The sequence below is a fragment of the Gossypium hirsutum genome, chromosome A05 (genome assembly GCF_007990345.1).
Source record: "Gossypium hirsutum isolate 1008001.06 chromosome A05, Gossypium_hirsutum_v2.1, whole genome shotgun sequence".
Taxonomy (NCBI): Eukaryota; Viridiplantae; Streptophyta; class Magnoliopsida; order Malvales; family Malvaceae; genus Gossypium; species Gossypium hirsutum.
The window spans coordinates 102,410,436-102,425,891 of record NC_053428.1 but is presented as its reverse complement, the minus strand read 5'-3'; the positions used below and the strand labels follow the sequence as shown (position 1 = coordinate 102,425,891).

General features: G+C 31.4%; 2 protein-coding genes across 2 annotated transcripts; one reads left to right on the top strand and one right to left on the bottom strand.

The window, feature by feature from the left end:
- Positions 1–791: 791 nt before the first annotated feature.
- On the top strand, positions 792–3,651 carry LOC121229609 (uncharacterized). Its single transcript, XM_041114308.1, has 7 exons — positions 792–1,161; positions 1,242–1,336; positions 1,601–1,718; positions 1,850–1,968; positions 2,449–2,635; positions 2,732–2,875; positions 3,178–3,651. Exons 1-7 carry the CDS (start codon positions 928–930, stop codon positions 3,466–3,468), a joined length of 1,188 nt encoding a protein of 395 aa, XP_040970242.1. The 5' UTR covers positions 792–927; the 3' UTR covers positions 3,469–3,651.
- Positions 3,652–5,450: 1,799 nt separating this feature from the next.
- LOC107897372 (probable WRKY transcription factor 3) lies at positions 5,451–8,450 on the bottom strand. Its single transcript, NM_001326849.1, is given in 4 exon segments — positions 5,451–5,831; positions 6,587–6,742; positions 6,835–7,538; positions 8,048–8,450. Coding segments are annotated over 4 exon segments (1,551 nt in total). The 5' UTR covers position 8,450; the 3' UTR covers positions 5,451–5,542.
- Between the last annotated feature and the right edge of the window lie 7,006 nt (positions 8,451–15,456).

Sequence of the window (15,456 nt, the reverse complement as noted above, 5' to 3'; positions counted from 1 at the left end):
TGCCAGAATTGTCCCTATATTGTCGAGAGTTTGGCAAAGAGAGCATGTGCATAATGATGGGTAAGGATGACAAAAAAAGCCTGAATCCAACAAATTCCGACCCGACCCAATCCATTAGGATCGGATTTTCTTTTAGAACTTCGGGTGCAAGGAGAGTCGGGTCGGGTGAAATTAGAAAAATAGTCAAATTGGATAGGGATCGAGATAAATTTGCCCCGCCTCTTCTTGAAATATTTACAAAAATACCCCTAATATGTATACATATATTAAAATTTTACTTTTAGTAAATAAATATATAAATAGAAAAAAATAAATATATTAAGTTTTAAGTCTAAACTCAAAAAAACATTAATCTTATTTGCTTCAAAACAAAACAATTAAATTAAATTTAGGACGAGGTGGGACATAATTGGGTTTTCTATTAGATTTTAGATTGGGGTTTGGATGGATTTTTTTCTTACAGGGTTGAGGCTGATTAATTAAGTTTCAGGTCAGGGTCGGGCAAAAACCCACCCCACCATACCTTGTTGCCATCCCTAATGATGGATGAAAGAAGGTTAATTTAGATATTAAATAGAGATCTTAAGTCAAATAAACATGCTGCTAGAAACATTAAAAAAGTACTACGAGATATTTTTAATTTTTAAATGCTCGTATAATTTTGATTTTTTTATTTAAAAAAAATTTTAACATATTTTTGAATTTTTAAAAATTTATATAAGATTTTAAAAAAAATTTAAAAAAATTATTGTGATATCATGAATATGATACTCTATTTTTTAAATCTCCGAAGAATTGAACTCAAAAAATTAAGGATGAAAGTACACTAAATTTAAAGCAAAAAAGAATCAATCCTAGCGGATAAGTTATTAAAAGAAATCAACCAAGCTCTCTCCACTCCGTCCAAACAACACTTTCTCCCTTTCAATGGCTTCAATTTGTTACTCTTGCATTGTCTTTCCTTCCCCTTCCCCTTCCCCTTCACCCAAACCCTTCCCTTTCCTTCCAAAGCTTCCCCATTCCAACCCATTTCCTTCCTTTCTGACCTCCAGACTCCGAGCCTCCAACTCCGCCCCTGTCCAAGAACAACATTACATGAGCATCGATAATCTCCGCCAGTTTTTCGACCTTAATTCCGGCAAATGGACCGGTTCTTTCCATGTAATTTATTCATTTCTCGCTCAATATTAGTTATCATCGTTTCTTAAATAATTCAAAAACAAGTTCTTCGAATTTTGCAGCAATTTGATGGAAATGGAAATCTATTGCAAAAAATAAGTACTCGGCTTTCCGCTAGTTGTTATGGGGAAGATGAACTCATCAGCCTCATTCAAACGTAGGCTTTTCAATTTTAGCAATTTTAAGTTTCTTATTTTTCTTTTTTGAAAGTTCTATGTGGGTGAAATATGATTCTTTTATCTTATGGAAGTTCATATGATTATTGTTGACTTAACTCTTTGAATTTGTTAGTTCTGTTTGGTTGTTGCTTTTACTCTTTTATTTATTTTTGTTTTCACTTAACTTGGGAAAAAAGCAATTAGGCACTGTTACTCCAAATATTTCTCCTTTCCAAGTTGCTTGACAAAATTGTATTTTCTAGGTTGTACATTGAACAGCCTCAATCAAGTACTTCAATTTCTGGACATGATGAGGAAGCTGAATGGGCAGAATACAAAATAAAAGAAACAAATATGTTCACTGTTGACAAATATCAACAGGTGAGCTTTTTCCAATCAATCACCTATTCAAAATCAGCCGAGTTTCGCCCTTCTTTATATTGTTATTATCATATCCAAGCTTTTAAAGTTTGTTTTCTTCTATTAGAATATCCATTATGTTTAGTCTGCAGATTGGCTTTTTCCCCACTGAGAGGGCTTTTTCATTGAGGTACCAAACGGCCGGCATGTTAGAGACTGTGTTACGGCAAGGGGTATTGGGGGAAGATGACACCGGAGAGGAATCACCAAAGTAAGTGCTTCTTGATTTTGGAAGGGCATTTGTTTTATGAGTTGAATGATTTCGAATAGTGAAAGAATCGGAATAGCAGTTCCTTCTCATTAAGTTAGAGCATTGGTAATGAATTTGCTGCATAAATTCGAAACCGCTTGTTTGTTTTGCGCAAGTTTTTCTGTTACGATGAATGAATTCTGAGGTGCTGCTATGCTGAAAACCAGCAGTAATATATAACGCATGATGTATGGTATCGACTATCATAGCTCCCCGTTTTGAATAAATTTTCTGAATTTCGACTTACCTTTGAGAATGGATTTTGTAAATCAATTTCCACTGAAGCTTCATGCTTGTCTGGTAGGGTTGCTAGCCAACTTGTTTTATTATTATCTTTTGAGGGCAATGGCTCACTTCAACACAGTTTCCTCTGATTTCTCCTGATCCCCATATGCACACGGCATCAGGTTAAAAGAAGTAACTATTTGTTTTACTTGACAGAAATGTTAAGCTTCCTTCTCGCCAGCCTTCCATCGTTTGTGAAAATTGCCTATATTCACAAGCAAAGGATCGACGAGCAAGGGCCTTCCATATCATGGACCCCAAAGGCTTTGTGGATATGCTTCTTATCTTCCTTGAGGATAGAGGTGATGGCCCACTCGTTCATCCATCACTTGGCAATATAATAGTAATCAATCTTCCTCCACTTTGTTTTAGTTGACGGTAAGTCACACTTCCTGTTATAAGATTTGTGTATATAAACATTGTTTTTTATTGATTGTAGGATGGAGAGGACCGGATTTTACCATTTCTAGGCAAGTGGGAAGGTCATTCTGTAACAAAACGCAGTGGTGTTTACGGATCGACAATGACCGAAGCTGATACAGTTGCTTATCTTGAAATGGATGACAAGAAAAAGCTCATCCAGGTATGCATCTGTTGACTTTTCTTTTTTCTTAAGTGTCCAAAAGTCCGAGTAACATTAGTTTAAACCAAGCACACTCATTCATTCTCCTGAAAAGCCAAGAGTCATGGAATCCTGCAGTGGAAATTGATTTATATAAGCTCCTTGACCGCATATATGATGACAGAAAGGGTTGTTTTTGTTCCCATGCAATTACTGTATTGTCTACAGCTTTTGTCCGTCTTGATGCTTATTTTCGTCGATTTTTTGTTATCAGACTCTTGGTCTTTTCTCATTGTGTCTGTTGTTTCTAAATACATGATCAGGATGTTACCTCCATGGACAGCAGACGTGGAGTAAGGACTAATGTGCACTGGATGGGTATGATCTCGAATAACTCAGTTGAATTTGAAGGAGCATACCAGTTGACATTATTACCAGGTGGTATGTACATGGGATACCCTTCTGATATTGCAAAGAGTGTAGCTGAATCCAAGTCATTCCACTTGGAGTTCTGTTGGCTCGACACACCTGGTAAGAGACAGCGACTCGTTCGAACATATGATGCCGAGGGGTTGGCTGTTTCATCAACCTATTTTTCCGAGGTTAAACTGTGAGTCCTTACTGCACTGGCCCCTGTTGAATGTAGAATCCATCTTTCTGCAAATATTCGATCTGCTTTTAAGTTTGAGTTTTGATTTGATATAAATGAAACATATGTAAGAAAAATTGAAGCTCCATTGTTGTAACTAGTAAGATAGTTTATAATTTTGTGCAATTTATTTCCTCCTTTTAAATCATTGAATCTAAATATTTATCGAAATTAATTCTTTTTTTAATCGATCATAATAATATTTAGGGCAATCTACAAATTTAATTACTTATGTATGGTTTAAATTACGTTAATCAACATACTTTAAAAAAGTACAATGCGGTCATTAATGTTATTTGATTAACTTTGTTAAATTACTTTTAAATAGTATATATAATTAAAATAATATTATAATATGAATTTATTTTATAACGTGAGAAAAATTATATTTAATACGTATTATATTATTAAAAACAGTATATGTACATGTTTAACTACACATAATATATGACCTGTTATATATAAGTAAATAATAAATGTATAATATTTATTATACAATTATGATATTATAATGTGTATTCTTTTATTAATGATATGTAACTTAAATCTTAAATGTGTAATTAATTTTCTGGTATATTATAATATATATATACAATACACGTTAAATAACTCAGTAGGTTATTAATGATATGTAATCCTTATATACTACTATTTTATTATAATGTGCAATTTTATATTAATGATATGTAAACTTAAATCCTAAACGTGTAACTAACTTTATGATATATTATAATAATATATAACCTTATATACAATTATGATATTATAATATATATTTGATATGAAACTTAAACCCATGTAATTAACTGTGTGGATTATGATATATATAATTGACATTTTATAATTAGGGTTAAGTAATTAAGTTGTTTGGGACTATTAGGAATTAGGAACTTTTAACTTGTTTGGAATTTTTATATTTAAGTTGACATAATGATAAATTTAGTCTTTAAAATTTATATTTTTTATTAATTTAATATTTATTTATTTTTTAAAATTAAATTCAATCTTTAATCTTTTAAAAAAATTCAATTTTAACTATTAATTTTTCGAAAAAAGTTGAGTTAATTTTTTTAATGAAAATTTTCACCAAAACATTGAATCTTGAAATATAACCGTCCGCATAACAATTCAAGCGTATGCATATATATATATATTTGCTAAACCTAAAAGGATATAAATGTTAATCGGGAAAAAAGTGATGGCAAAAAGGGAAAAGAGGAAAGTACAGTTAGGGTTTGAAGGACGAGAGGTGACTATAAAAGAGAAAGAATGAGAAAAAAAAATGCAGCGCCAAAGGCCGAGCGCTTCCCCCGTAAAAGAAGGGGTGGCGTGGTATTCCACGGGAGAGGTCCTTTACAAATCGTGGCGCACACTAGTGCGATTGGCGCATATTAACACCATCTCTCTTTTGGGTTGGTAAGGGATTCCATGGCCGCTTTGCTGCTTTAGTTCTAGCAGTCAAAGCGAGGGGTATTGCCCTACATTTCTTCTCTGTTTTCCCCTTCATCTATTCATTAATCTTTTTCCCCCAAAAAGATTTGGGTTTTGCCTGTGTTGGGAAAAAAATTCGTTATCTCTTGTTCTCAAGGAATTAGTAGCTAACTGAATAAATTTTTGTTCTTTTTTCAAAATTTCATTTCTAATTAAAAATATTAATGTTTTAGGGTTTATATGTTAAAGGGTTAAACTGGTATGTTCTGTTTCTCTCCGATCGTGGTTGATAACAAGATTTCAATATGGTAATATGGGCTTTTTGAAGATTATTCATAAAAAAAGAAAAACTGGACATAAACATAATCAGTAATTGCTTATTGTCATTTTAACTGAATCTTACAAAGTATAAATTAGTGGCAGCAGCAGCAAACAAGCCCTAACATGCTTTACAACATTACTTATAAATTCCAACATTCAAAACTGGGTAATTATATTATGCTTCACCAGGATTTATCCTTCAATTTCACCTGCGTTATTTATTCCAACCTTGTGCATTTTCATACCAATGAATGGCCAGACCCTGGCTGCTTTTAAGAGGTGGGTGATTACACTCTTATCTGCTCCTCCTTTAGCCTTAAAACTGCTGGTCCCTGACCATTGTTTCCAAAATCCATCGCTTTAAGTAAAGAATGGTTCTGGTTCTCAGCCACAACCTTGTGCGGTTTTGTCTGCGACAAACTGTTGTTCACCATGTTGTGGCTGCTGTTTCTAGCTGCTGGAACGTCGTGGTTATGCTTCCCCTCGTATGTTGTTATGACTGCTTTTGGGTCAGTTGATGCTCTTTCCACATGCTTTCTAACATTGCATCCAGCACTCGTGCATTTGTAATAGCTCCTGTAGGTATTGCTTGATGCGTCAGAGATGATCCCAAAAGTCGCAGTATAAGTGAGAAATAATAAACGGACTAATCTACATTTTTATCAAATCAATAAAAATGAGAGAATTTAAATGGCAAAACAGGGAGATGAATACAAATATGACAGTCATTTCTGAGACATGAGGTTGTTTGATATTTGCTTGTCATTCGTGTTCGGAATGCAAAACTGTGGTCTAGCAATATGAGCAGATAAAGAATTAAAGTTGAAACCTATATGCACAAACCAAGCAAATGGAACCAATATTTATCGATAGCAGAGAATCGAGAGAGGTTTTTTATGCGTACTTAAGGTTTTTATCCAGTGACCAAGTCCTATGTTACTCAGATTCAGATATGCGTGTTCCATACAAGTATGCACTAAACATTAGTATGCTTTAACCTTTTCAAGTTTCTCAGTATTTGGAGGGTTTATCTTTATCCCCACCCAAATACGTTTTGGACAAGGGTGTTGGATACAGGGTACTCCAAGCTGGGGCAACATAGATTAAGTTTTAGATACGACACGAGAAAGACAAGTCACAATTATTAGAGCCCTAGTGGTGTAAGCCTAGTACTGAAATGCTCCAAGAAATTTAGATCATAGAGTGCTCTTGATGATTATCGTATATACATCAAGCAGTCTATTTGCCACTGTAAATCACTCAAAACTTTGCACAATTGCTAGAACACCATTATTAGAACCATACATAAACATATATATAGACCATTGTACCTTGGATGAGGGTTCCCTTTCACCACTTTCTGTCCATATTTGCGCCATCTATAGCCATCATCCAAAAGGTCAACTTCACTTCTTGTTTGCACGATAATTTTTGGTTCTGTGACCGTCTTGTGTGACAACACTACTGCAGCTTCCGGCGCAGTATTCCTACAGTCAAAAGCACAACACCCTCAAAATTACATTTAATATTGAAGAAATAAGAACTTGTATGATCATTTGAAGTTAGATTTGAAATTTACTTTCTTTTCAAATTTGGTTCATCATCATCTCTTTCTTCTCGACTCTCTTCATCACATCCTTCCTCACTGTCACTTGATCCAGGTAATTCTGCAGCTTGAGTAGATTCAGAATTTTTCCCCAGTATCGAATGAGACGACATGGTTTCACTTAACTTGTTCGAATTTAAAGCTGCAACCTGAGAACCAAATTCAGGATTTGCCTGTGAATTTGCATTTCCATCACTACCACCCTTTGCTTGTTTATTTTGCTGAGGCTTTTCATGATTGTGAGCGCCTTTGTATATAATTTCGGTTATTTGGCCATAAGCAGATCGTTCCACCTTCTTTTTCACAGGGCAATTAAGATAGGTACACTTGTAGTAGCTTCGTGGATACTCACAGCCTTTAATAGGCTTCTGTCCATACTTACGCCAGTTGTAGCCATCTTCAGCAGGTTTATCCACAGCAATAGGAAGCTGGTTTTTCCTATCAGATTGGGAAGCTTCCGAGTATTCTATTGCAGAACTTTGAGGTTCTGAGGCCAAAGGAGGCATCAACTGTGAAGTTTCTTCAGGAGTGAAGGATGGATGACGGATCAATGACTCCGACGGAGCTGATACCGTCAACGCTTGATATTCGGTTTGTGGATGAACTTGAGATTGTGCTAGGGCAGCTTGAGCTGTAACCTGTGCCAATGCTTGCCGATGGGATATTCCGAAAGGACTCTGCACAAATCATGGAACAGAAGTCAGTGTATACAACCAAATCCTCGTACTCGTGTCACCAGCAACAAGTTTCAGTGTATCAATCTAAGATTCAAAACTAACATCCCCAGAAACATTTGAACCAATAATCACACAATTCTCCACTAGTCAAAATTACATTCAATCTAAACCAAAAGTTAATTGTTGGTGCATATGAGAGTTCATCCTAAAAGAAGAAAATACATACATAAGTTACACATCTATTCTCAGACACAGCAAAATGATACTCAATTGATCACTGTGTTGATAAAAAAAATCCCAATTTAATGAGTTAAAGGGTACTCATCCCTAAAAGGGAACAAAAACAGAATGATTTCTTCATTTAGAGGCAAAAAGCTAATAAATAAGCAATCATAAAAACTGGACAAACTACATTGAAATCCAACAGACTATAATCAACCAAATTATTTATACTTTAAGAAAGCAGAGCCATAATTTAAAAAAAAAATTGTAATTTCAACTCAAATTACCTGAGGAGAAAGACAAAAGAAGCTTGGAGAATTAAGCAAACCAGAAGGGGTTAGCCCAGTAGGCGCAGTGAATAAAGGAGAGTCAAAATTCAAAGGTCGGTTGTGCTTAAACCCAGGGCTTTTTTCACCTCCATCTTTAAAACCCACCTCCATAAGTGAACCATCCATTGAAGCGTGGGGTAATCGAGCTCCAGGTGAAGTCATTGCTGAAGCTAGAAGCTGAGAAAAAGACCTATTCTCTGTTGAGTCAAGGTCGGAGAAAAAAGATGAAACCAGTGTCATAGGCCCTGGACTTAGCCCTAAACCACTTGAAAATAAGCCATCCATGGCTGGTTTTGGTGGTAAAGTTATGGATGGACGTGTTGGAGCTGAAAGCTTTGATCTTGTCCTTTTCTCTGCCATTTTTTTCACCTCTTCTTTCCCCTGTTTTTCAGTTTATATATTGAGAGAGAGAAATTGTCTTTTTGTTTTTGTTTGCTTTTCGGTTTCTTTGTTGCTCTGATTCTTCGATTTCGTTGCTTTTCAGCAAAATTGGTTGGTTCTTCTCATAGTTTCGTGTTTATCTTCGAGTAATGAAGTATGGAATTTGACTTTTTGTTAACATAATTAATCATTTTTATTTCCATCTAATTATATTTTAATCCCCTTACTACACAGAAATTTCAGCTTTTATCCCTCCATTTTAATTTAGTATAATTTAGTCCATTTCTTTTTTTTTTTTAATATTACTAGAAGATCCAAATTGATAACTGTTAGAGACACTATTGTTAAATTAGTCAATCATGCTAATAATAAATTTGTATATTAGCACAATGCTTAAGGTTATTTCTAAATAAAATTTTATTTTAACGATAATAACTAACTATGTTGAGATCAAATTATGTTTAAAAAAATTAAATAATAAATTTTAGGTGACTGAAATAAAAATTAAACCTTTTTAACTTAACTTTAATAATAATAATACATGGGCCCCTTTTGTGGATGAGATAAATACGAAAATTTTCCAGATTTTAAAATATTGCCAAAATTATAAAATACAAATAAACTCCAACAAATTTTAACTTTTTTTTTTGAAAAAAAAAGAAAAATAATATTAATCCTATAAAAAAGAAACCTTATTCCCACTATACAGTAGAGACATTGAATGAAGACATAAGGTCATGCTGCCATGTCAAAAGGCAATTGGGAGATGGTATTGTTTTAGGCAGATTCTTGAATCACAATTTAATATATTATTATTATTATTTTATTTTATATTTTATAGTGAAAATTATTCGAAGCTTACCAGGTTTGATAATAAAAAATTCACTTCTCCGCACCTCTTTGATGAAAAATCCATTATTATTTATTAAATGAAATTTAAATACAATTATAACTTCACCCTTAATTAATTATTATTTTATTTATTTGTTATCTTTCATCTCTATTGATAGAGTGATACAATAAGGAGAAAGTATGGAGAAGAAGGTAGTGATTATCATAGAGGCTGATTCACCCAGTCGAAGTAGAGAGTCGAAGGTTATACAGAGCAGAGAAGATGAGAGTGCTAAGTCTAGAAGCTAGAGGTAAGTTGACATATAAGATTGGTATCTCATTGGAATCAATTCCTTCTTCATTGTTCTTGAAGATATTTATAGGCGAGGGTCTTGTGTAGGATGATGTTAACGTGTTAGACTTGCATTTTAACCATCATTATGGAACATGATGGGTTAATGTCTTCGATGGGATGAGAATGTCTATTGTCAAAAATAGAATGTCGATAATGGCAATGTATCGAAAGGAAAAAAAAAAGAAAAAAAAAGAACACAAATTTTACGTAGAAACCCTTTTGGGAAAAAGTCATCGGCAAAGGAGAAGATAACTTACTATGTTGAATTTGAATAAGTACAAGGAGTATAGACTGCTTCTATTCATAAGTTTAGAAAACCTTATTCTAATCAACATCTAATAAAAGTAATGCAGTAAGGTTGAAACACCTTATTCAAATCAATATCAAACAGAAGAAGTAAACTTCTATATAGATTCTTCTTATGCAGCCTGTACCTTACCTTGTGACCCCAATCCAGTATCTTGCTTATTGGGGATCCACGGTGGGCTACAACCTTCGGGCCACTTGCCACTTGTATTTTATTTTTAATAAGAATTTGGATCACAACTTTAACATCTATAATGGGACAAATCATGTATTCATTCTGACTTGATAGGAATAGATCAATTGTGTAACAACTCGCCCGACAGATATCATATCCAATTACTGTTTAACGTATAGTTATTTATGCTAAGAATAGAAAACGAGTAAGTTAGTAAAATATTTGCTTTTGACGGTGTGTTTTGGCATATTTTGGTTTTAGTTGATTTCTGCTCGCTAAGAGTGTCTTTATTTCAATTCGTCTTGTAGCTCTTCTTTTTTGTTATTATCAAAGTTGTTTTTTGGTGTCTTTTGGGCAAAAATGGAAAGAGGAAATGGATAGTTTGGTAAGACTCACAGTCGAGGTGGATGTCGTTTTGGAAATGCTTCGACAAGGGAGACGTTGAAAGATCAGAAGATTACTACGATTAAGTTCAAAAGGGGGAGTGATGAGCTTGTTGTTAGCCTTAACTACTCGTGCTCCATAACCACATCGAGATATGAAGAATTTGTTAATATGTCGCGAGTTACTTACAAAACATCATAAGTATGAATTCAGTATTCCGGAAGGGTTACACCATTTTAGCGAGGTATTTGGCCTTGACTTTATTGACAATAGGCTTGGGTTCTACCTATTATTGTTTCTTCTTGAAGTGAGTTTACCCGGGATGTTCTTTATGATTTCAACGTAGCACTAGGGCAAATATTGCTTGGGTTTTTTTTATTATGTCTCACAATAGAGGCATATAATCTTCCAATCAAATGTTTCAGTATATGTATTTCCTACGAGAGATGGATTAGGAGAAACTTCATAGGTTATTTGCGTTCTACCCTCGGATGATTTCACCCTAGATGGAGAACATGTTTTATGGCAACGAGGTAACGATAAATGTTGATTATAACAATTACATCCTCATAAAATTGAAATTTAATGGGAGAATTGGTTTTTCCATGGAATGGACGAGCCCTTTTATTGGGAAATGCTAGTATTTTCAACGCTTGTAAGATGTCTTGGAGGTTCCCACAATCATAAAATAATGAATCAAAAAGGAATATTGGTGGTCCCTTTTAAGATCACTTTAAGAAGTGTCTTCAACTATTGTCTTGAGGAGAAAGGTGTTCGCAGGTACACTTATGGTGGATGGCTTTTGAAACAATGAGAATGTGCCCTTGGCGTCATATACTTTTCCCTTTCACGTCAAGTCTGGGATAACCAAGTGCCTTCAGGGGTGACTTTAGAGCACATATGCTATATTACCAAATATTGCCACCTACCCAATCACAACTAAAATGTACCATCGGGTACTAGTCAAAGCGTTCCCTAGCTTCATGATGAACGACATTTGGATACTTTGGAGCCCCTTACTTCCAATGATGACATGTTTGGTTATAGTCTTTCTAATAGTTGTTTCTATCATTATTGTATGCTTTTTTTTAAAGCTAATCCTTTTTATTGGTGATATTGTATAGGTAACACCTCTTGAATAGGCTCAAAAAGGCCTAAAATGAGTATTAAGGATTTTGGAAGAAATCAACCAAGATAAGATTCATTTGGGAGAAGAGCTATAACGACGTTCAGGGGAATAATTATCCATGAACTTATAGATTTTGATCATGCCTCCCGGCGTCCAATTACTTCAATCGGGTAGTCTCAATCCTCTTCTGGGAGTGTGCCTAAGGTTGCTCCTTCTAGACCTTTATTGTAGGCTTTGACTCAAGCAACAAGATAGATTGGTTGAACTTACATGGTGTTTGGTGACCTACAACATCACATTCCCGATTGAAGCCTAAAGGTTTGGGTTCTTAATGGCTTGCTATGTCAGAAGGTAGGACTTAGGAGTGATTTCCCGGTTCGTTGTTAGCTAGCTTGTTGCTTAGGTATCATTCTGACTTGCCATGTGTTCATATACAAAGGGGTATAACGATATTTATATTCAATAATTTTAATTAAAAATAATAAAGATCTAATTAGTTTTAAAAATATTTTAATTATTATTAAATTAAATTATTCATATATTAAACATAAATATATATGTTTTTCTTAAGTTACTCATATAGCTACAATTGCAATTTCAAATAATACAATTAAATAACTATAACTAAAATCATTATAAAAGTTACACGTATAGTTGCAATGCAATTTCAAAGAATACATCCAAATGATTATAACTAAAATTAATCATTATAAAGCATGGCTAGACTAATAATCAAACCTTTGCTCAGGGCGAAAGGGAGGTTGGAAAATTTTGTTTTAAACCCCTACAATATAAAAATTTATAAGTTAATACATGATAAAATTATAATTTAGCTGAAAATAATAAAATTTTGATTTAATCCTTCTAAAAACTCTAAAAATATAAGTCAATACAATGTTGAAATTGTATTTTAACTCATCATAAAAATATATATCATAATCATTGTCCCCTTAGAAAAAAAATTATAGCTTCACCTGTGTCTATGCCAAAATAAATTTATACATGATTCACATGTGGCGAGACATGAATTAAAATAAAAATAAGTTGAGAACCCACACATGATTTATACAGAATGAGATTTGAATCGAAGATTTTAAAATTCCTAAACCTTAACCTTATCATTAACTTGTTACATTAGCCATAAGCTTATTTTAAAAAAAAATGTTGTATAACTATATGTTTATTGTCTTCTCTTTTACTTTTTAGTTACTTTATGTAAATACATGTTAAATATTTTAATTTTAATTTTATTATAATATTAATTTTGATATATTTTTCTTTTATTTTTAATTATTTTTTCATTAAAATATTTTAAATAATGATAATTAATTAATTTTATATAAAAAATAAATTATTAAATTCATCTCAAGATTAATATATAACTAGATTAAACATAATTTTAAAATATTTATTTTTTTAATTTAAGTCAAATAGATATATTTAGAGTCAGATTATTATTAAGGTTGAAAAGATATTTTTGAAAAGTTTGGAGTTTAATATTGTTGTCAAAAAGGTATTTTTGAAAAGATAAAATATCTATTTTAGATTTGACGTTGTTAAGTTAAAAGTATATATTTAAATTCATTAATATTACGATATAGGAGACATATAACCTTAAACTAGATTATAGCGCATCCACGATGTGGGTGAAAAAATTTAATGTAATAAATATATTTATAAAAAATTAATCTGATGAATAAATGAAGCTTTAGTTGAAATGATACAAGTAAAATGTTAAACTTTATAGTATTTTGAGTTCAAATTTAATTATTTACACTTTGACACCAACTCAATTAACCCTTTCCACAATAGTATAGATTATAATAAAAAATAAAAATAAAAATAAATTATTAAGTAATTAATTTTATAATATATGAAATATATAAACTTAAATTATAGTAAATATTATAATGCACTCAAATGTAAAATATTTGTATTTTTCTTATGTCTTCATTATTTGATTACCACGATGTATTATTATTTTGAGATTAACAAATATTCAATTTAGATTATAGTATAAAAATAATAAAATAATTTATGATAACTTATTGTCAAAACGAAATATAAATTTTAAATATTTTAAAGTAATTAATACATATTGTTTGTGAAATTTAATTTAAACATAAAAATCATATTTATAATTTATAGTTAATATAAATGGAGGTAAAATTTATAATTTGACATCCAAACGGGTTTTCGAAAAGTCAAAAACAAAAATTTCAACTTTTTGATTTAGCTTGAATAACTATCGGATTATTATTGCTTTTAGCTTGAAAAATACTTTTAAAATATAACAGTAAACAAACCTCTAATTTTATAATACTTCAATATATAATCAAATTTTCATTATCTTATAAAAATATTACGACATTTAAAAATTACTTAGTAAATAGATATTTAAAACTGTTTTTTATCTTTATTTTTTATATATATAGTGTTTAAAATAAATAGAAAGATAAATATATTTGAAATATTTATACCTTTTCTTTTTTACACTGATAAAAAGGCTTTTTATACCTATTTTAAGATAGATTTATATAAATTTATACATATGATCAATTTTAATGTAATATTGCTTTTTATATTATATACAAAAATATGAAAAGGTTGAAATGGAGGCATAAGCATGGCGGCCAATAAAAGTGAAGGGAATTGACTTGTACTTGTAGCCCTCCAAGGCCCGCAATTTGAGACAGAAGGTCGACCTAATATCAACCACTTTTGAATAAATAACGTGTCCTATTCACTTTAATTACATCTCACCTCTCTCCATATGTCCCTTTTATTCCATGCCTCCAATCGTCATAGGTTCATCTCATGCCGCTCCGAATCCCAAACGCTACTGTTATATTCATTCACGATTCGATTAAATTTTTAAAATTTTTAAAATTTTATAAATGTTAATTATAATTCAATTCAATTTAATTTAATTTTTTTATTTTATATTTTTAAATTTATTTCAGTTAAATGATTATTATTTTATGAATTTTAAGGGTTCGAGACTACTTTTCTTCTATTAGATATAAAAAAAAGAAAAGAGAATAAAGATACGTGCCTACTTCTACTATTAGATAAATTTGATGTCAACTTTCAGTGACGTTATTTCAAATTGAGATCATATTACATTATTAAGACTATATTACTTTATATTTGACATAAAACATTACCCTTATTATAATAATTAGTATAATAATGTTTCGTTTAATCACACGAAATTTTACAAATAAATTTTTTAAAGAAAATTAATAACAATTCCTTAACAATTAATACAATACACAAAGTAGTACGAAGATAAAAGATAATTTTGTCTGAAATTTTAGATTTTACACGGAATCTTAAATAATCTATATTACAACATTTTGACACAGTTAAGAAATGTAAGAATGTTAAAATTCTAAACACTGTAATCTTATTACAAGCCATAATATAAGATTCAACAAACCAAATATTCAATTACTGTAATAAAAATATTTTTTTTGTAATAACATAAAATATTATGCTCAATTTTTAATAATTAATATAATAAAGTAATATTTCCTATAACCACACAAGACTTTTATGAGTTTGTGCAAGTTGTAAGAAATTTTGTAATTAAGTAATCTATTATGTAATTTGTGTTACGCAAAACATTATAATATCCAAAATAATTAGTGTAATAAGACAATATTTAGTATAATCACACACAATTGTGTGAGTTTTGTGTAATTACGTAAAACATTATGTTAAGTTGTAAGAAATTTTGTAATTGGATAATGTATATTACAATTTGTGTTGCACAAAACATTACAAGAATCGGATAATATCTT

Excerpts from the sequence above, each read along its gene's own strand:
- LOC121229609 (XM_041114308.1), top strand. The coding sequence starts at position 928 with ATGGCTTCAATTTGTTACTCTTGCATTGTCTTTCCTTCCCCTTCCCCT. Across the intron at positions 1,162-1,241 it reads AATGGACCGGTTCTTTCCAT|CAATTTGATGGAAATGGAAA; the intron begins GTAATTTATTCA and ends CGAATTTTGCAG. Across the intron at positions 1,337-1,600 it reads CTCATCAGCCTCATTCAAAC|GTTGTACATTGAACAGCCTC; the intron begins GTAGGCTTTTCA and ends TGTATTTTCTAG.